The sequence below is a fragment of the Falco cherrug genome, chromosome 1, assembly GCF_023634085.1.
Source record: "Falco cherrug isolate bFalChe1 chromosome 1, bFalChe1.pri, whole genome shotgun sequence".
Lineage (NCBI taxonomy): Eukaryota > Metazoa > Chordata > Aves > Falconiformes > Falconidae > Falco > Falco cherrug.
This window is the reverse complement of record NC_073697.1, coordinates 39,957,505-39,981,634: the sequence shown is the minus strand read 5'-3', so window position 1 is coordinate 39,981,634 and position 24,130 is coordinate 39,957,505. Positions and strand designations below refer to the sequence as shown.

Genomic DNA, 24,130 nt, shown 5'->3' with positions numbered 1-24,130 from the left:
GAGGCTTGAAGCGCCGGTAGTTATTTGGTGTCACATCCCAGTACAAGGTTTGTTTCTGGATGAGACTAAAGGACTCTGGTCTCTGAATGCTGTGATTGAGGAAGGACAGAATATTACCGTTCAAGATTGGTCTTTTAGTTTTGGTTTTTGTTTTTTTTTTCATTTTGTGATAATAAATCCGCTGTTTGATTTAAGTCCTAGAATAGAAAAGATACCATATGAAAAATAAACCCATAAAAAATCCTACTGTATTAGGCAGCGACTCCACAAGCTGCCTGAGTCAGCGCAGTACTGTGAGCCTACTGTGTACACATGTGATGGGATGGGAGATGCCCTCTGCATCTCCCTCTAGAGCTTTTTCCTCGATAAATGGGTGAGAAACCTGCAGGTTTCCTGCTGCTTTGCAGTTCTAGGAAAGAGGCAGACATGGGCCATGCATCACAACTCAACGTGTGAGCCATACTTGCCCCACTTCTTGATGGATGCTGCTGTCTTCAAGGCAGGGAAGTCTGATCTGGCTGTAAATTGGCTCCTGAGTGCCTGTAGCATCCAACTCAGCAGATAATCATCATGAGTACAGAGGTGCCCTTAAACACTGCTGGTTTCTAACAACCCTCTGCCTTTTTTTAAATCACAGCTGCTGGACCCATTCCCAGCCTTATTCCTTTCCCAGAGGGTTTTCACTCTGGGTTTTTTTTTTTTCTTTTAAATCTACTTCAGTACTCACAGTTTTAATTTCAAGCTGAAGCTAAGCTTTGCTTAGATTTGGTTTGCTGTGGCATGCTGAGGACATTGCCTGCAGACGGCTGTCTTGTAAGGAAAAACTTGGATGAGCTGTACAATAGCAGCTCCTCTGGCTGGGTTTTTCTCTCCCAAAAATAGGAATTGCTTTGAAACAGCATGGGCTGGAGGGAACAAATTCACAGGGGGGCCCCTTTTAGGGTGTTTATAAACATCTGAATGAGCTTTAATTGCAGCTTGCAATTTGAAAATGAGAAGTAATGAGCTTAAACTGTAGCAAGGGAGATTTAAGTTAGACATTAGGAGGAGTCTCTAATGGAGGATGGTAAAGTGCTAGAGGTGCCTGGCTGGGAAGGAGAAGCCCAGCATCTGGGGCTTTGGCGACTGTGGTAGATGAGCACCTTTGGGGAATGTTACAAGAAGCATTTGTCCTTGCATACGGCCCAGGTTGGGTGGTGGGAGATGGTGACCAAGTCTCATTTGATGCAAAAATGGCCTTTCCATTATCACAGGGAGACGGGCTGTCTCTAGTCTGCCTTTCCTGGTTCTTCATTTTTTCCCTATTAATTACAACATCATTACTTACTCTAATTAGACAGAACTCTTTAACTTTTCTCATTTTATTCTCCTTTCTTGCACTGAACAACCTTGTGGACCATGTCACTGACTCAAGTCAAAGCTGTTGAGCTGATTAGGTCTTGATGGTGTCAGGCTGAACATAGGGTCTGGTGCCATCTGATAATCAAATGCACATGGTCTCTCAAGTGTGTGATTGAATTAGCTGTGCTCATCCTTTGGGTGTTCTACAGATGTCTCTGCATCTGGATGAGCTATTCAGTTACCAGTGTAAATTCTAGAGCTGAAGATGGATTAACTTTTGCATTGTAGAGAGAACCAGCCTCTGAATCTAGCAGTTTTAAGTCTTTGAGTTATCTGCAGAAAGGATTTTTTGCCTCCTGCTCTCCTGATTCTGGAAACTTTTGTGGCTCCAATGAGCTAAGCAAGCAGCACCTTCTTGCCCACCATGGGTAGGTCCACTTTCACCCAGAGCTGAACATGGGGAGAAAGCATCAAAAGCAGTCACCTTTGCAAAACCAAAACACTCAACCTGTAATTAGTTAAAAGGTCTGTAATTAGAAAGATGTTTTGCTGTTAAGGTTTAAATTAGCCTACAGCTAAGGCAAGTTTGGCACAGCTTGTCTTTAACCACTTGCTTTTGCAAAACCACACCCTTTCTAAAATAAGGAAGCTGCTGACTTTCAGCTGGTTTTAACTTCCAACAGGTTTTCTATTCTGTTAGGAGCGGTTTTTGGTGCGCAATGGGCAAGCACCAACGAGCTGGTGCTGCCCTATGAGCTGCAAACTTGCCCACATGCTTACCGGGGAGAAGGCTGGACATTTCTGCCTTCAGCCCTTATTTACACATCTTTGCTGACTCGTGACAGCCAAGCAGGTCCCAAAGGCTGTGCTTTTCAGCCCTGCCTTTGCTAATCTGTGGCAGCTGGGGGCTTTGATACTGGTTTGAATGGAAGCAGTAGGAAGATGGTGTTTTGTCTTTGGAAACCTGAATAAAAAGACTGGAGTTTGTTGTTTTTAAGGTTGTGTGGTCAAGAGTTGTATGTAAGGAAGAAGCTCAGCAGGTTTATTTGAGGCAAGGCCTGGGGCTAAAACAATTGGTTTAACTATTTTCAGGGTTTTGTACAATGTTATCAGAGCTGCACAGGTCCCGCTTCCTGCAGCATGAACTGGGATGATAAAATGAGGCTGCATCTCATGCTTGGCAATAGGAAAAAAGAGAAATGGAGCGCTCTCTTGTAAAAATAATGGCATTAGTGCTGTTTGCAGATCAAAGACCCTTCCCTCTGTTGCTGCTTTCATGGGGGGGAAATGTAAAATCACTCCCCACCTTGGTTTGTCACTCCTCTTTCCACAGTCCATACCCTCATATCCAGCAGCGAGGTCAAATTTTGACTCATCTTGTACTCCTAAAACATACATTTCCTAAATGCTGGAAATAGGAAGAAGGTTTTGAGCGACTGGAGCATGGCCTTGGACAGGCTGGCAGTGGGGAGTGGTGCCAGTGGACGAGGTGAGCTTGTCAGTGGGATTGAACACAGACATATGTGGCAGCCCCCTACAAAACACCATTAACGGGGACTTCCAGAGCAGAACCTTGGGAGGCTGCAGAGTCTGATGAAGAGGAACACTGTGCTGTGAGAACCAAGGTGTCACGGATGACGGTGGATCTGTGGATAAGTCCATCATGGAAACCATCAGGGTCACGTCTCTGGCACAGGTCTTGTATCCACGTGAGCTGCAAAACTGTGTGCCTGCATTGGATCAGTCACAGGGTAGAACTGATGAGGGATGGAGCTGGACATTTCCCCTCTGGCACGAGAGGTGCAGGGAGCCTGCAAGAGTGAAAAATGTCTGTTAAAATGCCTCTGCCTTCCTTTTGCCTGCTGATCCTGCATTTCCCAGGGATTGACATGAAACAGGAGGGTGAGTTGGATCTGAAGCTGGCACCAGCTCAGTGCTGATGAGACAAATCTGCTTTGTAGCTGTCCAGGTAGAGCAGAGCCCCACTCCCACCCCTAAAAGTGGGTATTGGGATTAGCAGTTTGCATCTACCTGCACTCCTACTGCCCAGATCCTATCTCTACTATTTTATTTATTTTTTTTAATTCCTGTGGTTTTGAGGCAAATCTATAAAGCAGGATTTTTCTGTTTTAATTGGGATGATGGGCTGCGAGGACCAAGAGCAAGGCAAACCAGTTATGGCACAGATAACTAAACCCACTGCTCTTACCTCTGGAATTCCTATTTAAAAGCAGCATTTGCATATATTCTCGCTTCCCATTTGGGTTCTCACCTTAAAGAAAAATGTCCTGGGCTGCCGTACCCATCTCTTTTTTAACTCCTTTCTGCACAAATTCTGCTTGCCAGCCTTCCCCATGCTGGTGGGAGAAGATTCCTGATTCCTGCCAGGCTTTGAAGCTGCTACTGGGACCTCCAGCACCCTGGTCCAGCTGGTTTTCCACCTCCCCAGCTTGCTTCTTCTAGGGCCCCAGTGGCGTGCTTGTCTATGGGGAAATGGTGGAAAAAGCAGCTTGTGAGTGGTAGGGTCACAGCACTCCCCTGGATCCAGCCCTTCTAGGAGCTCCAGTGCAGCTTTTAACCTCAGCACATTATGGCTGGATTTGAGCCCTGCCCTCCCCAAATCCCTGCTTTTTTAGCACATGTACTGTTTTCTTATATTCACAGTGCAGCGTTACCCACTGTCTTGCAGAGGGACATTGCTCTGTGACTGCGCAGCTGGCGCAGCTGTCTTCAGCCTGAAATTTAGGCTGTGATCTGTAGGGAAAAATCTCCCTGCATTGAACAAGCTGTTTCAAATAGACTTTCCATCAGGGGGTTGCTCAGCAATATTTTATTTCCCCCCGCCCCTTCCTGAGAGGCTAAAATGCTTCTGTGAAGTGCTGCCAAACAAATAAATGAGGGCAGAAAGGTACCCACTATTTATTTTGGCTGGTGGAGCTGCGTGCTGGGGTACTTGGAGGAGGAGGGTGAGTCAGCATTTCAATGCAGCAAAGATCTTTGGTCAGGCTGCTGCAAGCGGAGGTTTCCCTCTAGAGGAATACACTGTCCTTGGCTCCTTGTTTCGCTGAGCATCCTTCTTCGGAGGGGACAAACAGGGCTTTTTGTGGGCTGGGTTATTCGTGGGAAGAGCAGGTCTGTTGCCAGCACTGGGCTGGTAACCAAAACTGGATGCTTATCCTGAGGAAAGGGGTTGAATGATGGTGGTGCAATAGGTGCTTTGAAAAGCCAGGGGAAAGACGTGGGTGCTGCTGCCTAGAGTTTATGGCTGAGAGTGGTTTGTGCAGCCCCTGAGCAAGCCTTGGTGAGTCCCAGCAGGAATGGGGACAGAAAGGAAACTTCAGTTAGGGGTTTTGGAGGAGGAAAACCAGAATCCAACAAAAAAAGGAGATGGATTTAAGTTCTGTCTTTATATCTTTAGCCTGGCCTGGGCTGCACATGCTGGGGGAGGATCATACTGGACCGCTGCCTGGCAGGGGAGAGATTTGGGTCCTCCTGTGCTGGAGCCACATTGCTTCTTGTTTCCTTCCCTCCCAAGAAAAGATTCATGTTCACCCACCTTGTTTCCCAGGCAGAGTACAACCTTCATTTTGCTGCATCCTGACACTGATGTGTAGATCATGACTGGCATGGGGCAGTCAGGGGCTTGCTGAAAGCACCATCTCAATCCCTGGTGGCCCAGACTGCATAGGCAGCAGCTTGGGGCTAGGACCAGATCACTGGTGTGGCTGAGAGCTGCTCTTTCTCAGCAGGTCCAGCACCCTGTGAGCCCTGTCATGACTTGGGGAAGGAAGACAGGGTCGTCTTGGGTGGGTTTAAAGAGACCTTGAAGCTGTTCCTCCACCTGTGCATGTGGGGATCACTGCAATTCAGGGCACTGTCCATTGCGTCTGCCTGGGTGAGGGGCTGCTCTGGCATCAGCCATCCCTGGGGGAAGGAACTTCAACCACTCATTCTTCTGGCAGCTGTGAAGGTCGTTAGTAGCAGGCACTCATTAGAAGCCTGAAGCTGATAAATGCTCTGTAGCCATTTAATAATGCCAGAGCCCAGCGGAGATGGCTGGATCGGGCCTTGGTTGCTCTTACTCAGCACTTAACGCTGTATAAGCAGAGTGTCAAATGAGGTATCTTAATCTGGACCGAAAACATTAAAGCGATTGCTAGCAAGAAGGAGGAATCGCAGAAGCAAGCAGAGGTGGGGCGGTGGCGTGTGCCATTTGCAGCTGCCCTGAGATTGTGGTGTTTTAGCTTGGACTGTGCCACCTTCCCTTTCCATCTGGAAAGGAAAATTTGCCGTGTTTTACCCTGTTCCACCACAGATAAAACCCATTTGTGGATCTTGTGAACTCACCTGGCTGGACCCTGGGTCACAGGCAGCTGTGCTTCTCTTCTTGAGAGCTTAAATTTGAGGGTGGTTAGAGAAAAAGGTCAATTTGCAGCAGGTGGCAGCGGACAGGAGCCTGTGCCTCCAGCGTGTGTGTTCAGCAGAGGAGCATAGAGCTGCCCCGCAGCTGCAGGCATTTGTCTGCACCTTCTGTATTCAGAAAACCAGAAGAATTGAGGGAATCTGTCAGTACGAGCCATAGGCTTGAGATCTTCGGCACAGGTAACACCAAACAGCGGTGACAGAGAGCTGGGCAGTGATGGGCTGCCCTGTTGCCTTGTCCAGATGCTGTTGTGCTGCACCGCTGCTGCCTCCTGGATGGTCTTCTACAGAACAGCGATGATGCCCAGTGGATTGTCTGGAGTGGGTCTTGTGCTGGAGGAAGTGTTCAGATGCAGAGCACCCCAACCGCACGCCTGTCTGCAGGTCACAGCATGCCCGGAGAGGCTGACTTCCAAGCAGAGAGCAGCTGCCGGTCTCTCTGGGATGGTTTGTGCCTAAAGGTACATCACCTTCTCCATCAGCTTCTCCCATCACTTCTGGAGATTTTCTGTGCTTCCTGAGAGCTCAGAACACCTGGGAAGAGTTATCTCCTGTGGAGGTGTGTGCCCAGCTGCCTGCAGCGGGTTTTCCCACCCTGCTACATGCCAGCGATCCGAACTGGGAGATGATGCAGAGACACTGTGGAGCAGTGTGGGGATGGGGACAGGCACCTGTGCCACGGTCACCACTGCTGCTTAGTGACAGCAGGAGAGGGCACCCACGAGCTGTCTCTGCCCGCAGCACCAAGTGAGCTGCAGGTTTGAGTTGAAATAAAGGTTTCATGGCTTTTTTTTTCTTTTTTTCTAGTTCTGCTAAGTCGTATCTCCTGTAGTGTCTGATGGGTGCTGGAGTTGAGCCTGTTGTGCTCAGCCACTTGCTGTGTGTGTTACCTACCTAAAAACTGGGATGGGGGGACTTTGGTGGCATTGATTGCATAAATAGGCACCTTTCCAAGATAGCCACTCAGAAGATGATGTGTGAGGCGGGCTTTGAAGGTGCCAGAAGTGGGGAGAAGTGGGTCCTGCTGTGCTGCTGCAATGTGCATGGGTTCCTGCCCATCTGTGCATCACTCGTGGTCCAAAGTGTGCCACTGGCACGTAACTCTGCCTGCTTTAAAAGCAACTGATGCTGACTGCACCTTTACACATCATTAACTTTTGCCTCAAGATGGCATTTTTGCGCTTTAAAATGTGTCGCAGGCTTTTTGTACATTCATAATAACAGATGAAAATAGTTGTCTGAGCAACTTTGCCGTTTGACAGCATGTTGACCATGATCTTCTAGTGCTGCCTGTGATCCTTACCAGCCACATGGGTGAGGTAGGGAAATAATTGTGATGTAGCCCTAGGGCTGGACATACCCTGTGTATATTGGCAAAGCAATTACTTTATTCGTTCCTTGTTAAACTTTGATATGCCCAGTGCTGGCTGATCAATGTCCATGTTTCTCCCAAACCAAGACTGGGCTCTCTTTGAAGCTCAGCTGTCATGGCCAATGCAGAAGGAAGTAATCCTGCCAGCTCAGTTACGGGGCAGTGCAGCCACACGTGCCAGTGCTGGGTGCCTCCATCCTGGGGTTGGGATTGCTCTTGGCATGGGTGAGTCAGGGGCACAGGGGTTCAGGAGGGAGCACAACAATCAGAGCACCAGCTGAGGTGTGGGGTCTTCACACTGCACCCTTCGTGATGTGAAAAACCCCAAGACAGCCAGTCCTGGCTTTATGAAGCTTCCCTGGGGGTAGCGATGCACATTGCTGAGGGAGTTCTCAAAGGAAGATTGATGAAATCCCAAAGAAAGGTCAGTGTAGTCCCTCTTGAAAAGGCAGCAAAGAACTGTCTGCCTGACTTGGGGCAAGGTGCAGGAGAGTGACAGTCTGAATTTGAGATGTGCTGAGTCCCTTCCTCCTTCTTGTGGTCCCCCATGGGGTTTCAGGCATCTCTGAATCTCTGGCCAGAAGTGATGTGATGAAGGGTGTGCAGGGAGGCTGGACCACATCGTGGCCCCATGCTTCCTCCTGCTTAACTCTTGTTCCTTGGCTGCCTGCAGCCGTGCTACCCTCTGTCCTGTGTAGGGGGGAGCTCCGCATCTGCTGTTGCTGTGATATGTTGCCAAACAAGTAATGAGGCACTGGTGTAAACTGGGAAAGACTTATTCCTGCATGCTCTTACTGGCTCAAGTAACCCTGACCCAAGATCCCAGCTGGGCAGCCTGCCCTTGGTACGCACCAGTGTTGGGACAAAAAAAAATGAGCTGAGTCCTTGGGCTGCAGGAGGTGGGAAAAATCTTGTGGGCCTCTGAGTCTTAGGGCTTGCTAAGGCAGAGAGGGGAAATTCGCAGGGCTGTTGTAGAAGAAGGACTGCCCTTTCCTTTTTATTGTGCATGCCCTTTCCATGCCTTGACTCCATAATCATTGCTCTGCCTAACGAGAGGAGAGTATGTATTTGATCATTGCATTGCTTTGAACCGAAGCGTTTGTAGTGTGTGTGGTGTATGCTTACAGCGCTGTCACAGCATTAACCAGGAGGACTGTTTTGTCTTCCCTCCACAGCCTGGAAGTGTCTCCTCAGGTAGAAACCAGCTCAGATGCTCCTTCTCATTTTCCTCCCTGCTCCCCTGCCCAGTTTCCTCCTGCTGCTGTAGCCCATCTCGCTAGCATGCCCAGCGCTAACCTCTCTCCCGCTATTGGAGACAGTCAGTCTGGATGCTTGTCCCCTACCAACCCATTCCTCAACTCCCTGCAGAGCAATCCGTTCTTTGAGGACCTCCTCGCTGACCAGGTACTAAATTCTCCTTCACCTACTCACTTTTTCTCTAGTTTCCCGTCTGAGCCGCATGCTTCAACAGAGGTCGCTGGGAGCTTTTATTCTTCTGAGGATTGCAGTCCCTCTGCCTCCCTAAGACATAAAGATCCAGAGAGGGAGTCTCCAGCCAAAAGCGTTTGTGTCCCTGTTCCAGAAACTACTCCCCTATCACAAGGAGACCTTCCTTCTCCAGACAAGAAACCTGTGGTCCCTCCTCCACTCTCAGAGTGGGACGATACCTTCGATGCCTTTGCGACCAGCAGGCTTAAGCCAGAATTGAAGAAGGAAAACTTCTTTGCTTCGGTGGCAGCAGAGGGCATGGCTTTCATCGACGATCCTGGTGCAGCCAGCCCCACAGAAAGATTAGCCGAGCCAACTCATGAGAAGGGGACAAAGGTATTTGAAAAGGCTGATCCACAAATCAGCAGAGAAATGCCTTCAACTCTACGGTCTTGGACAAATTTCTCCAGTTTAGATGTGGGGGCAAACTTGGTGAGCACAACCCAGGAAGCGACTGTGATAGAGGATGTGCTGAGCCCTGTGTCTGCAGGGTCAATGGGAGGGAGGAGGAAAAGCAGCACGCCTACAGTTTGGACAGCTGCATTTGCATCGGGAAGCCCAGGGGACAAAGAGGCTTCAGCATCACTGATTGCTGAAAATAGTGCTAGGGAGGAAGGGGACAGTAATGAGGAGGAACACTCTAGTGCAGGAACAAATGGATGGATGACCATAGCCACTGAAACTGCTCCTGACCTGTCAGAGAGCACCCAAAGTGTGGCTGAGCAGGAGCCTGTGGGTCAGGATAGCGCATTTGGCCCACGACCAGCCTTCCTCGGTGAAGGCACCTTTGAAGCGAAAAGTGGACCTTGTGCTGCCGCTTGTGTGTTGCCCAGAAGCACCTTCACCTCCGAAACCCTGCCAGGCAGCAACGTGGTGGCTGTGCCCCCACGGGTGCTTGCAGATGTGGCACCACGACAGTTCCCTCTGGTCCCCAAGCCAGGGATGGAGCCCCAGGGTGCTGGCAGCGAGGAGGAAACATTCGACATACGGACTTCAATCTACCGGCTCCAGGCTACCATGCGGCTTGAGGCCAGTGAAAACCGTGTAAAACTCAGCTCCGACATTTGCGAGAGGCATGTTGTCCTCTCTCAGTGGACAGATACCAGAGAGAGAGAGGAGATGGCAGCAGGCTCAGCCATGCCACCCCCCAAACCTCCGAGGTGGTTTGCAGCTGCAGGAGGCAGAGGGGATGATGATGATGATGAGGATGCTTGTGACCCACAACTGAGGCAGCAAGGCAGCGAGGAACGACGGGAAGACACAGAAGGCCCCAAGGCAGACACGGAGGTGCCGAGGAGCCATCTGAGCAGTGAGCCCTCTGTCCCAGTGTCTCCCAACCCACCTGCACTGGGAGTAGACATAGCTGAAACCAGGAGCGAGTTCCCAGTCTCTAAGGATGCTGAATCTGCTGCTACGGACTCAGCAGCTAATTTGGAGGTGGCAGCTGACAAGGTGGCAAAAGGGGACACTTCTCTGGGGGAAGACCAGTCAGAGATGAATGAGATGGATGTGGCTGAGCAGTTTGAGACTTGCCCATCGAAGTTCTTCCTAGACGGATTAGGCCAGTCAGGTGCTAAGGAGAGCTGGAGCCAGCCAGGTTTATCCCCTCTGATGGGGGCCACAGACAGTGCTGACTGGGACATGGCCTCCAAGCAGGAGCTGTTCCCTGAGGAGCTCAGGATGTCAGGACTAAACCAACCTTCCAAGCTAGACTTGGGTCAGTCGGAAATCTTCTGGACGGCTCTGGAAGAGCAGGAGGCAGCCGGTCACCCTGTGGGTGTTGGCTCGGCGGTGCGACCCCAAAGGTTAGCGCATGGGGAGAGTCCACCCCAGCTGGAGCCGGCATGGGATGATGGTGAGAGGCGGCACGAGCCAGTGGCTGGTCCCACCAGGCAAGCAGGAGGCCAGCCTGAGCCTTTTGCCTCCATGGCAGTGGTCAGCCCTCCCCAGGAGGCAGAGCAGGGCAGACCCCCAGCCAGTGAGCCCGAGGGGCCATTGCACCAGTTCTCAGCAGACAGCAGGATAGACTTCAAGAAGGCTGATTTCTGGAAGCCAGATAGGGTGGAGGAGAGGCACAAGCAAGACGCTTCAGCCTCCAGAAATCCCTTTGCTCCAGCACTCAGCCCAAATACCCCAAGCAATCCCTTTGTGGAGAAGGCACCAGACCCTCTCCCTGTTGAAGCTGTGCTGCCCAAAAAGCTTGATCAGGGCGGCTTCAGCTTCACCAACCTCCACGAGGAAGCCCTTGGGCAAGGCTTCCAGTCCACTAACCTTCCCGGGGACCCGCTAAGCAAGCCTCCTTTCCTGCATGTGAACCAGCCCTTGGCCTTCTCCACCCCTTTCCTTGTGGCTGCAACTAACCCTAAACAGTTTGATTTCCCTTCCCCTGTTGCGTGCCCCGCGAGCAGTGGGGTCCCTGCCGCGACCAGCCGCGCAGCTGCCCAGCCCTGCCCTTTGCCGCAGTCCGGTGACACACAAGCTTCAGCGCTCGTGGTTTTGCCCAGGGAGACACAGCCAGCTGAGAAGCCCTTTTTCCAGCAGACAACCAGGTGAGCACTCCGGGGAAGGCGAAGGGTGTGTATTTGGTAGAGGTGAACCCTGTCTCCCTTCTGCTTTTATTAGGACGCCAATGAGTGGACCCTGGCTTAGTGTCAGCAGCTCACGGTTGTGCTGACTCCAAGGAGGCCACTCCACAGGTTGCTGCAGGTCCTCTTCCCTCACCTTCCCGTGGTCCCAGAGAGTCTAGCCTGAACAGCTTGAAGCCTTGGCTTTCTTGGATCACGGTGGGGAATGGCCATTGGTGTCCTGTGTTTGTCCTAAAGTAGGGCAAACAGTTTGACACATCCAGGTCCTGCCCCAGCTGAAAATTCAGCCACAGCAGAACTGCATCCACATTTCACTCGATGCTAATTTTTGCTCCCATCTTCCTGTGCTTGCAAAATAGGTGCCTTTTCCATGTCTGCCAGGAGAGCTTCCAGCCATTAATGGTCTCACAGGTTCCTTCATGGCATGTGCATAGCTACTGCCCCTTCCCTTTTCATTAATTCAGCTTTGGTTTCTTTCCTTTTTAAATGACCGTCAGGTACTAAAAACCTTCTTCTCTCCATAGCGGGGGGGGGGGGGCGGGGGGGGGGAAGTAGTTTCACCAGGGTGGTGGCAAAATGCTGTTCTCCCTTCCCACCTGCCGAGATGCCCGTTGGTTATGAAGCAAGTGGGACTTAGCTTGGAGGATAATGGGAATAGGAAGGGGGGTTACCGTGGTGGTGCATCAGGGGAAAGAAGGGGCTGTTCCTTCTCCCAGGTCAGTCTTGAGCTTGTAGAAATGCTGTGAAGTGGAGAAAGATGCTGAGTTTAGGGCATGGGGTCTTGCTCTGTGTCCTTCAGGTCATCTAGTTTTCCTGGTACATCTTCCCCTGGTCTGCCTGGGCAGGAGGAGATTGTCGTGGGCTCAGTCTGCCCAGAGTATCAAGGATTGAGCTCTTAGAGTTTACATGGGGACCCAGGTCTTCTAGCAGTGATTTCTTTGATCAGCCTCACTCCTGCAACAGAAGGCAAATGGGGCTTCATGGGGGCACTGAAAAATGATAAAATCCTGTCTGGCTCAAGAATAATATTGGTCATGGCCCTGGGGAGAGAGAGGGCAGGAGGATGGGGACAGCAGAAGTTAGCTGAGCTCCAGTCCTTCTTGCCCATGGGGATCCTTCCTTGGCTTGAGTTTGGGTTTGACGTTTAAAATGACCTCGGGAGCAAAGACCAGCAAGAGATGGGTCTGATAGCTGAGGGTTTTTTCTTTATTGAGGCCAGGTCTTCAAACTGTTCTTAATTGGATTATTCATCCTCCAGCAGATAACCTTGTTCAAAATCTGCAGATAGAGAGTATACAGAAATCTCCTGAATTTTGTGGATGTTTGTTACATTTCATGGAAGGAGAAGTGTCCTGCAATCCCAAAGGGTGAAATTAGGCAATGAGAGAAGTATGGTCCCAGGACCCTCTATGTCAATGGTACATGCTCACAGTCACCTTCAGGCTTGACTGTGCATCCATCCAAGGCCTGACGGGCTCTTGGGAGGAAAGTGGGCTTGGACCCAAGAGCTGGTTGTCATGTCAGTGCTGGCTTCTGTCATGATACATATCTGAGAAGTCCTTGAACATCTCTGCTCTGGTTTCTCTACCTGTAAAACATGGATGGTTTGGATACGTGCTGCTGGGATTGATGAACCTTTGAAAGAGTTACCTTTGAAGACTTCCTGAGGTCTCTGTGGAAGGCTCTGAGGTTCTGCACTACTTTATAAGACTGGGGAGATGTGACTAATTGTCATGTGGGGAGAGAGGAAGACTGGAAGGGTCCTTTTCCAGGTCCCCATGGTGATGCTTCCCTGTCCTGGAATCATCTCCTGTTAGGACGGCACACAGACAAAGAAAAGATACGGTAGGAAAAAGGACAGACTTCGAACTTAGAACAGGCATTAAGGCTTAGCTAGGACAAAAGTGTCTTCCTCCGGTGAAGGAGGAGCTGGTATCTGGCGTGGATTATTGAGAGTCTGGTGTGCTGGGGTTATGTGCCCTCCTTGGGAGGGATGGAAGCTGGGTGTGGGGTCCCATGTCTTCATGGTGAGTGAGATGTCCCATGTCACTGGTGAGTGGCCAGAGGGCTCTCTGCTGGTCATCTTGTTCAAGATGGCAAGTCAAGTGGTAGACCTGTGTATCTGAGTGACACCTCCTGCCTAGTCTGGCTGAGGCACTGCCTGGTCACAATGACCACCTGTTGGGATTAGATTTGCAGGTCTTTCCTCTCTCTCCTGCGGTGAGAGATGGCTCTTGCCACAAAACTAGTGTTTCTGGGGTAAGGTGTGTTCTCAGAGCATCAGTTGCATCACTCAAGTGTATGGAGGCTCCCTTTCTGCTCTCTGGGGAAGAGTGGGATGCTGCCTTCACCACTGGGAAGGTATCTCAGGTCACATCCCCCAGTACAGGTGGGACCTAAAGGACAGACCATGACAGTGCCTTGGGGACTCTGCTGTCTCGGAGGAGCCCAGCAGTTGTGCAGCTCCTTTCCCATCAGTTGGGAACTCAGATGTGTGACTGTTGCAGGATGTCATGGTACTTGTGACATCCCCAATCCTGTTACCAACAAGTGCTGAGGTGGTATTGATGCACATTGCTTTGTGCCTTCCTGATGTCAGGAGTGCAGCAGAATTGTTCTGTCCTGAAAACAAGGTTCCAGATTAAATCATATGCCAGTCTGTGTGATCTAAATGTAATCCTTGTGGAGCCCTTGCAGCTCAGTGAGTGGCTGCCACATCTACATACAGACCTGGGGGAAGAGCTGCTGATCCTGCATTCGGTCATTCACTTTCTGCACAGAGGTCTGGCCCTCAGGTGCTGTGTGCTGCTGCAGGCACAGCGGCTTGCCCACGAGAGACTGGTTTTCTTGGATTTGTCCTTTGTTGTGTTGTTGCTCTGTGAGAAGCATTTTAATGGGATGGTGAAGACTTTAATTTCTGAGTTGCTGCAGGGGGATCCCCCCCCAGTTTTTTGCTGTGCTCAGCAGTGACCTCAGGAGTGTCAGTGAAAGCTGTGCTGTGACACAGCAAGGCTTGCCCAGAGAGGGGCTGGGCTATGCCACTCAGCAACCCTGAGATGTTTCATCTTGAATGTAATAAGCTTCATCGTAGACTCTCACCGTGAGCAACTAATTCTGCTCTCAAGTTCATATTCATTGACCGGCAGATGGAGGCAGGTCCAACTTCTTGGCAGATCCATCAGGACTTCAGACATGGCTATAAGGCATGAAGCAACCTCTGCTCCCCTGGAAGTAACTGGTGCCAGCCATCCTGGGGCGGGACACAGGTGGAGGAATGCCTCCTGCTTTTGGATCCTCTTGGATCTCGGACAAGTCGAGGGGGCAGAGCCCCTGTTTTGCTCAGCAGAAGCTCTGTGCACCCTACCCTCTCAGCAGGAAAGAATGGGATAAGATTTTTTTAAATATAAATACCTTTTCCTGCTCTGCAGGAATTAATGTATTCCCACTGGCAATGGGGCTGAAAGCTGCCTGTGCCCAGACTTGCAGTGGGAAGTGTCCCCTGCTTTCAGAATGCATCCAAGGTATCCCACTAGCATCCCAAGGCTGTTGCTGGTCTTCGTTCTGTAGAGTGGCCTTGGTAAGTTTGGTTCAGAAGAGCTCCCCTTCAGAGGTTTAAAATAGTTTGAGTGTTCATGATGGCCAGTCAGTGCCCTACAGACCTCTTGTTTAGGGGTCTCAGTCTCCTGTTTCAGCAGCCATACTTTTCTGGTCTTAGTCTTTACGCTTGCTGTGGGGATGCATGAGGCGACTGTGGCATTTGGGGCTGCTTATCTTCAGACCTGGCTGTGAGGAGCAGTCCTGGAGGCTCCCCTGGAGCTCTACTTCCCAGACACTGTTTTGAGGAATGGTGGAAGTCCTGCTGTGGTACGAGAGCTGTCTTCCCCAGATTCTGCAGTGAGCCCCACTCATTTTGGGCTAGGAAGGGAGCTAGCAGTGGTTCAAGCAAGCAAACTCAATACTTCTGGTTTTTCAAAGGATTTGAGAATGACAGTTTTTCAGGATCTGTGTATGGCCTCTGGTCCAGTTCACCCTCACCCCATTTTACATCGTAACAGACAGACAACTGCACAACTGTTTGTAATATGGTACCATGGTGTTTCTAGTTCTGCTGGTGAAGGTTTGGTCCACGGTGGAGAGCTCTTGAGGCTGATGTGCAGAACAGCAACTTCTCCAGCCCGTGACACTGGGACTCCTATTTAGGTTCATGGGATTCCTCTCCATCCTTTCAAGCTGCCCAGGAACTGTGGGCTCTGTTCACATGCTTGGACAGCTTTGACAAAGGATGTTGATCCTTTGGCTTGTTGGAGCTGGTTTGTGGCTACCATTGCTGTTCTCTCCTAGCAAGTGGTGACAGGAGGCATCATCGTGGTTGAAGAGGACTTCTAGACATGCCCTGTGAGCACGATGGGGAGACCGCTTGGTACGTCCTGATCCCATCACCATTGACAAGGCATGAGGACACCAGCCTTGAGGACTTGAGCCACCCACCTGATACCTTGTATGATGTTGCCTTTGTCCCAGCCTCACCCATCATCTCTGTCCTGGAGCAGGGTTGGAAGCCACCTGCTCTGCTTTCAAAATGGAAATAAAATCAAGCACTTACAGCACAAGCTGGACTTGGGAGGCATCTCTCCCAGCCTGGCTAATGGCTCACACAGTGACTGTGGGTGCTGTTCCTCCTCCCACAACCTGTCCTACCAACACCCTGAGGTCCCCATTTGTAAAGAGCTCCTGCGAGCAAGATGTCCCCCTTCCCCTGCAGCACTATTTGGATGCACAGCAGTTGGGATTATCACCCTTTGCAGGGTGGCTGCTTCATCTGATGAGCACAGAGGCTTTGCAGACCTCCTGAGTAGATTTTACGATCTTTTCATTCTGAGTATGGTGTGCAGGTCTGCTTGTTGTGTGCAGGAAGGAAGCGTCAGGTCACTTCTCTTTCCATCATGCTGAAAAGCAAACATACTTTAAGCCCAGAAACAATCTTCTGGGTGAAGAGTGAGGCAAAACTGAATGAAAATGTAATTCCCCCTACAATGACAGAGAAGGTGCATTTGGACACAATCTCCTCACCCTCCCTTTTGGCTGCTGGAGGGGGACAAATTCTGTGGTGTCTTCCAGGCAGGTGGAGTCCAGATTTTGGGCTGAGGCAGTGCAGGAACTGATGCATAGTGGTGCAGGAGCATCCCTGAAGCAGCAGTTGTGACCACAGACAGTAATCTGGGGGGTCCTGGGTAGCAAAATGCCCCTCTGTGCAGTGGATGTAGCAGCCTCCTGTTACATTGGACCTGGCTTAGATTTCCCCAGCTGTACTAATGCCAGGCAGCTGGGAGTTTTGACCCACAGCACTCCCAGTGTGGACTGAGCAACACAGGCGTGGGCATGGGGATCTGTTCTGTATCTCAGCCGAACACATGTCCTGGGGCTCCTTATCTCATCTCTGGGCAGATATGGTGCTGGAGAGCGCTGTGGGCTGCCTGCGCTGTAGGATGCTCACTCTCCTTTCTGTCTACAGAGCAGGCAAGCTTTGAGCAACACAGACACAGAGAATTTAGCTGTGTGGAGCTGATTAAATTTGATAAGTGGGTCCCATCCCCATAAAAACTATAGGGAGAGCTAGCAGCATCACTCCTCAGCTTGGGAGGGTGTTAACTGTCCAGCCTTCTTGTTCTCCTTAGTCCTCACCCAGTGAAACCCATCACTGCTGCGGTGCAAGAGGTCTCCAGTGAGAAGAAGCAGCAGCACAGGTCCAGCCTGACGACTGCTCTGAGCAATGGCCTGGAGAAGCTGAAGACTGTCACCACAAGCAGTGTCCAGCCTGTGGCCCTGTCCTCTCAGCCGGAGAAAACAGACTCAAAGAAGTTAAAGGTAGGAACCTACCACTGAGGTGAGAGCTGCGTTCCCACCTGCTTGAGATGGTCTGTAGTTGGTGACAAAAGTGCAGAAAACTGCCGTTGGAGGATGTGGAACGGGTTCCTGCCACAGTGTGAGCAGAACCATGTGTATTAACGCTGACATCCTGAATCCTGGTTGCCCAGCCTCCTGCTGGCCTCCCTTCCTCCATGACCTGATCTTTGGACCTTCTCACCCCATCATTCTTCTCCTATTGCTTGCCTTGATTTGGGGTTTTTATTGTACAGTGTGTGAGTGAATGTCTGGTTATCCACAAGACGTGAAAGGTGGAGGATGTGATAGCTCCCTGATTGAAGGCCTGAAGTGTTTTTTTTCTCCTGGCAGAGGCAGAGGGAAAGTGCTTCCTGGAGCCTTGCTCAAATGCTGCTTGCCTGGCTGTATTTCAAATGCTGGCGTGTTGAGGCATGCCAAATACCTGTGTGGTATGTCTGAGGGCACGGTCTCATGAGATGCCTTCTCCTTCCCTTTGTCTACTGCCACTCTGTTTGCCTGACTTGACATGTAAAATGCTGCTGCTGGGGTTCATCTGAGTGGAAGGACAAGCATGAGCTTGGTGCCCCCAGAAAGCCCTTTGTGGTGCCGCAGGTAGTTCAGGTTGTGGGTTACAAGCATTTAAACTTTCCTGGGACAAGGTCTGTCTGGGGCCTGCTCCCCTGTGCTGCTCCAGCCTGTCTGGCAGCCCCAGCTCTGCTGGGAGACCTGACTCCCCCAGGGCTCTCGTCCTCTGGGAGCTCCTGGAGGGTTTTTTGGTTCTCAATTCTCCTCTTCTGCCATCATCTAGGCCTGCGGCTGGAGGACTGGGGAAGGGGAAAGCCCCAGAAAAGGGGGAGTAGCTAATGGCAGGCCTCATTATGCCAGGCTAAAGGGCTCTGTTGTGCCCATGCCCTTAGCTTTTAACTGTTGGGGGAGAGAGGTTTGACACAGTCTTTGTGGAAGCTTTTGTAAGTGGTTCACTCAGCTGGTAGAAGTGCTCCGTGGTCACCTCTAGCCATAAGGAGGAGGCTGGATGTCTGGGCAGCTGCTTTGTCTCCAGTATTTTTGGGTGACTGCATGGCATGTGGGAAAGCTGCTTTGTAAAGACAGGACTTGAGAGCTGCACAATGTCTCAGGCTCATCAGGTCAGATCTGAAAAGAAGACAAACACAGAAAATGTGATTGCTTTGGTTGTTGCTGCATCTTGCAGATGCTAAAGGGAGCAGCAGTTTTGACTCACTGAATGTTCCTCTTGGTTTCTACCACAGGATCCCACCATACTGGACCAGTCAGCCAAGTATTATCACTTGACCCATGATGAACTCATCCAGCTCCTGCTGCAGAGAGAGAAGGAGCTGAGCAAGAAGGAGGAGCACATCCATGAACTAGAGAACTACATTGACCAGCTGCTGGTACGCATCATGGAACAGTCTCCCACGCTCCTCCAGATCCCGCTGGGGGAAAGCAAGACCAAGTAACCTCTCCCCAGAGACCAGCCTCACTTGCCTAGAGCACTTCTCCAATAAACACGCTGCAAACGTCCCTGCACCCCCGGCTCCTCTTACAAGAGGGCTCCAGTGGCTTCTGTTCACCGAGTTTAGCAGGAAAGGTTATCTGCTCCTTCCCAGCCCAAGCTTATCCCAGCTCTGGCTCCAGGGAGCTATAGGGTGATAGGCTGTCATCCACCCTATGGGGAGGAGCAGAGCCCTCCACCTGAGGCCAATGCCTCCTTAGGTTCCTGTCATTGTGACCAAGTGGCATCTTTTCAGGCACTCGTCCTGCCAATGCTTTAAGTGGTCCACAGACATTTGAGAACTGGAAACCAACCACCTTGCCCACGTCTTCATCCTGCTACTGCTGCTCTTCTGCCCATACGCTTCCATATCTCTTTTCTCTGAAGTGGTGTACCCTGGCTGAGGGATGGTGTTAAATTGGTTGATGACATCAGGGATGCTTAAACTGAGCAAGGCTCTACCAGCATGTTACTGTTCGCTGAGCAGGCTCAGCAGGGCAGTGAGGGGAAGGGACTACTATTGGATGCCTCTTTCCCTTCTTTCCCCCTGTGTTGTACCCCCAAATGAAGGGTCCCCATCTGAAGAGCTATCTCCAATTTGTGCCGGGACCTGACCACGTGGGAGATGCTACACAAAGTGACAGTGCTGGAGTTGGAGGCTGTAAAGGACTCAAGGCGACATCACTGCCTGACCGTGAGCGGTGTTGGTTCCTTTGCTGCCTGCACACAGAGTCATGATGCTGCCTCAGTTACCCAGCTCAAAACTGAACTTGCAGTATGGAAGAAGGGCCAGTGCTGGTTTGTGCACCAGTAACACTGCAGGAGATCTTCTGGCACACCACCCAACCTGTCACCGGGCTGTCTGGCACCAGTGTGCCCTGGGGGGACTCCTGTATGCATAAACCACAGCTGAATTTTCTACTCAGTATTATGCTTCCCCCTTTCCCGCATCCACAGGAGTTCCTTTCCACTGGCTGCCCACCACCACTGACTTTGTGTTGTCTTTCTCAATGCAACAGGAAGATGCCATCGGGACCGAAGCTCGTGTGCAGAGAAGGATGTCTGACTGCCTGGCCACCTCTATGCATGACATCCTGCTAGGTCAGGTGTAGAGAGCTTCACAAGCATCGTGGCCTCTACCACTTGCAATAAAGCTCACTACCGTCAGGCATCCATCAAACACCCTCTGTCAAAGCTAGCTATTCAGTAATCGCTGCAGACCCCCTTCAAGCCAGCATTAGTACCAAACACCGCTTGAATTGTATTGCATCTACATGCCAGCGTCAGATTTCTGGCAGCTTGGGCACGCCCTTAGGCATTGTAGGCCAGCTCTCTCAGGAGTTGAATGCTTCTTGCTGATGTTCAGTGACCGTCTAAAAGCCTCCAAGTTATGCAGTTTAAAAACCATAGATGGTGTTAGCCTGAGGTTGGTGAGTGATGCTCCTGGCCACTCTGCAGTACAGTGCAGCTTTTGATTTGGAGATGCTATGGAAGGGTATAGGAAGGAGGTTGCTCCCTCTCTTGTTCTGCCAGGATTTGGGCTAGAGAAGGTGCCTCTGCAGGTGGAGGGTCAGTTGGTGTGGAATTTGAGCGTCTTGACATGTAAGGCATGTTCTCTCTCCTGCACATCTCCTTGCCAAAGTTACTGGATTCTTTTAAAACCTTCATATTCTTTTCTGCTTACTTGCTTCAATGTATATATGAGTTTGAAAAATCGTGCCTTTTGCAATAGGACAGTAGCAGTTTCCTACCAAAAAAGGCTCTGAAATCCAGTTCTTAGTTCAATGCAACCCATCTTGGGCAGCTTTCTTTTCTCTTTGCCTGCTAATTTGAACTAGGTGAATTTCTTTTTAAACACAGGCAGCACAGCCTTTCCACCCTGTGCACAGGTTGCTTTTGGTTTTTAGCAGTTCTGTCAGCTCACGTCACATGGGAAGTAGAGGTATTAAGAGATGACACTTTGGGGAGAGCAGGCCAAAATGTTCCAAAATACAGCTGGATAAAGACATGCTCCAAGTCTGAGACTGGAGAAGCAGGCTGTTGGGGTAGGAGCTATGGGGAGAAAAGGAGATCTGGTGTCGCTGTCATTGACAGTGGTCCTATCTAGCCTGTAGACCATCATATAAGGAGGAGGTTTTGTTACCTGGGAAGATACTGGCCACGAGCCTTTTGTTCCCACCTGCCTTTGCCCCTAGTAGGAAATAATCTGGGGTTTTGCCCTTCTCTACCTGCATCTTTACGTTCCTCTTCCCTGTGTAAGTCTCAGGTGTGGGGACTTTGTTTCTGGTGTAAGAAAGACATGAAGGTCTGAGAGGAAGGTGTTTCTCCCATTTTAGAAAGTACCAGAAACCTTTCTCTGCCTATATAATCAAAAGATCCCATGGCCTGAGAACTAGATTCCCTTTCTGGGTGCCTGTCTCTCATGGAGAAGCTCTCCCTGTTACCTGAAGGTGGGCAGGGAGGCGTTGCAGACAGCTAGAAAGCAGTCCGGTGTCACAAGAGTGGTGTGGCGTGGCATGAGAAGGAGGGCTGGGCAAAGGGGCAGCCGCACCGATGGGCAGGGGCACTGAGCGTTGAAGGCTTACGTCTCACAGGTGCTAATAAGGGGGAGAGCCAAAATCTCACATGAGAGCCAGGGGCCTAGGCTGGCTTTCCACTTCCTGAAAAATTTCTGCTTCCTGGGACTTGGGCCCCAGTAGCGATTGGCGTTGTAGGTGCTCCCCACACACAAGTGCCAATGTTTATAAGGATCTTGCTGTACCTCCTCCCTCTTCCATCGAGTTTCACCACCTCCCTAATTCCCTCTCTGCCTTAGTCAGCTCTGCCTTTTTTTTTTTCTCCAAAGCTTGAATGTTATGCACTTGAATATGTAAAGTTAATCTCAGAGCTATGGCAGGCTGTATCTGGTGTACGGCCTTTTCAGCAATACGTGCTTCCTCCCATCACCTGCCTCCGTTGCGGTGGAGCAGCACAGTCCTCGAACTGCCTTCTGCCATGGGAGCCTGTGCCATCTCGGGGGAGGCTGGAGCAAGCGGAGCTAAAACACTCTTCTTGCCGTGACTTTATGATAGCGGAGTGTCTCCAAAGGCTGAAGCAGGGGTATGGCACGCATACCTTGGCATCACATGTGAGACAGAGGCTACGGCAAAAAAAAAAAAATGGTGATGACAGCAGAGGCTGCCCTGATCTTTTGTGCCTGTCCTTGAGCGTTTAGAAGTCCAGAGGTGTCTACAAATGACAACGTGTGCTTAGGAAAAGGCAACTTAAAGATGCTTCTGTCTTCGTTCTCTGTTTCTCTGCCCCACTGCCCTGCAAATGTGTGGGTTTTTTCCCCACGCACAATTTTTATTCCCTGCATAAGAGAAGCAAGCTTTGTCACACCACACAGCAGCACTAAGCTGGAGTCTGTATAATTTTTTTGTTAAAACCTCTTAAGTTACCAGGGGAAAATGGTTTTGAGGACCTAGATATTTTCTCATTGGGGAGGGGTGAGAGGAAGAAGCTGGGGAAACGTTCTCAAGTTTTTCATGTACCAAATATCCATATTTAGTGATTTATTTGCAAAAACAGGGAGGTGAGCGGCACTTTGGTCTGTGTGCAGCGTAACACTCCGAGGTCTGTTGCTCTTTGCTGAACCGGGCAAAAAAAAAAAAAGAGTTTTGATGGGCCAGCAGCAGCTTTTCACTGGTTCTGTTTTAAACATGGCCCTAACAAGGCCTCCATGTTCTTGCCTCCTGGTCTGTCTGTCTCTCCTTGCTCAAGCTGTTTCACAAGGTCTTCCGCAGGGTGCTGTTGCTCACAGCTGTGCTCTGCCTTTGTTGTCAGCCCACAGCTGGGTTTCTTGCTTTTAAAGAACTCTGGCCAAGTGATTTATTTTTGCCTTGACTGGCTCTTCTGGCCCAGAGTCACGGGCCAGGAGAACCACAGAGGTGTGTCCTTAAACTGGAACAAACCTGAAGGGATGTCATGTAGACTCAGCCTTACGACTTGTCTGTGAAGAAACCGCTGTGTGTTTTGTGTTATAAACGCGGGGTGGAAAAACATCCCAAAATGGGAGAGGTAAGCACTGGGGTTTTTGGAGTTGTTGATTTCCCCGTGCAGGAAGGGGTTCTGCGTGTTTCGTGTTTTAATAGTTGCAACTAATGTTTATAAAGAGCTTGTTATTTACGTTTTAAGCACTTTAAAAAAATAATAAAAGTTGTTCAAGCTGTTCCTAGATACTTCTGCTTTATTGACAACAGCGTCTGTGCTGATAGCATTTGGACAGTGAGTGACATTTATCTGTTTATTTTCTGAAGTAGGATGACGGTGGCCAACTTCTCCAGCAGCTTTTCCAGCATTGTTAACAGTCCCCACGCTCCCACCGGCATGCGGTGGCTGCTGGGGGTGGAAGTGTTGCATCTTTGCCTTGAGTTCCTCCCTGAATATTGCTCCTGCCTCAGCTGATTTGTGCACCCAAAGGGTTTAAGCTCCTCTGAGCTTTCTTACTTGTGCTTTACTGTCGTGTTGTGTGCTGAGCAGCCGCAGGAGCCTGGCTCCGGTGGCCTGGCTGCCCTGGGGGATCAGATATGCTGGCAGCTCCCTTACTGCTCACCGTTGTTGACTTTGCCCCTGTGTAGCATTCCTGAGGATTTGTGGGAAATCAGCAGCTGAGTGGAGGAGAGCTGCAGCATGCTGGAAGAAGAAGAAAGGAGAGCCTCGTGTCACAGCTTAGACAGTGGAGAGTTCAGCCTCAGGGTGCCCAGTGAGGACACGCGGCTCCATCAGTGCCACTGCTCACAGGACAGGCAGCTCTCACCTGCTGCTGGTGGGCACAGCACTTCGTGCCTGCCCCTCCGTGCAGACCTTGCCCAGCACAGCCCTGATCCCCAGCCCAGACCTTTGCCTCCAGCTCATCTGCCCTAATCCCAGCCACCTGTTCCACCGCTCTGCTGTTTTCCTTCTCAAGGCCTGCTGCTTTCTTCATTCGTGCCTTGTCCCTCAAAAAAAAATTAACTCCCCTTAAGCTTCGATAAATGACTTTGCTGCTCCAACAGAAGAGTTTCGTTAGCTCTAATCCCGGTTTATTTTTCATCCAGCTGGATGGCAGGCCGTTACTGAGCTCAGCACCTGTCAGGGGGGATCACGTTAGCCCTGAGAGCCTGGATGGGCTGGGGGGAGAATGTTTGGCATGCTGCTTCGCAGGATCGGGGTGCTGAACTGTGACCTTCTGAAAGACTATCCTAAGAAAAGCTGGCCTGAGGCAACTGGGCGAGCATGGGCTTCCCCGGGCTGCAGAGGTGCAGGGGTGTAAGCAGAGCAGCAGCCTTGGGGAGGCTGGGGGCACTGGAGGCTGTCAGCTCAGAAAAAAGGGAGATTTTAAGACCCTAGTCCTGCTATAACAGCCATGCATGATCAGATCTCTCTGCCTGCTTGAAGGCTTAAGCGCAGGCTTGGGAGTGATGCAAATAATTCCCATTGCTGCAAGAACTGGGTTTGCTGTTCAGAGCCTGAGTTTTCTGCCTGCCACAAGTTTTTCTTAAAATC

At 50.6% G+C, this 24,130-nt stretch overlaps 1 protein-coding gene across 5 annotated transcripts in view; it reads left to right on the top strand.

The window, feature by feature from the left end:
• RAB11FIP5 (RAB11 family interacting protein 5) overlaps positions 1 to 22,820 on the top strand; it is a 43,088-nt gene extending 20,268 nt beyond the window's left edge. For 2 of the 5 annotated variants that reach the window (XM_014276886.3, XM_055700916.1), the window contains exons 4-6: positions 8,578 to 11,172; positions 16,884 to 17,073; positions 18,360 to 22,820. In XM_014276886.3, coding sequence (XP_014132361.2) covers positions 8,578 to 11,172; positions 16,884 to 17,073; positions 18,360 to 18,569 — 2,995 coding nt within the window. In that variant the 3' untranslated portion in view covers positions 18,570 to 22,820. Of the gene's footprint in view, positions 1 to 6,006; positions 8,302 to 8,577; positions 11,173 to 16,883; positions 17,074 to 18,359 lie in introns of those variants that run through there. The other 3 variants (XM_027799951.2, XM_005435428.4, XM_014276888.3) reach the window with 3 other exon arrangements.
• The last annotated feature ends 1,310 nt before the right edge of the window (positions 22,821 to 24,130 follow it).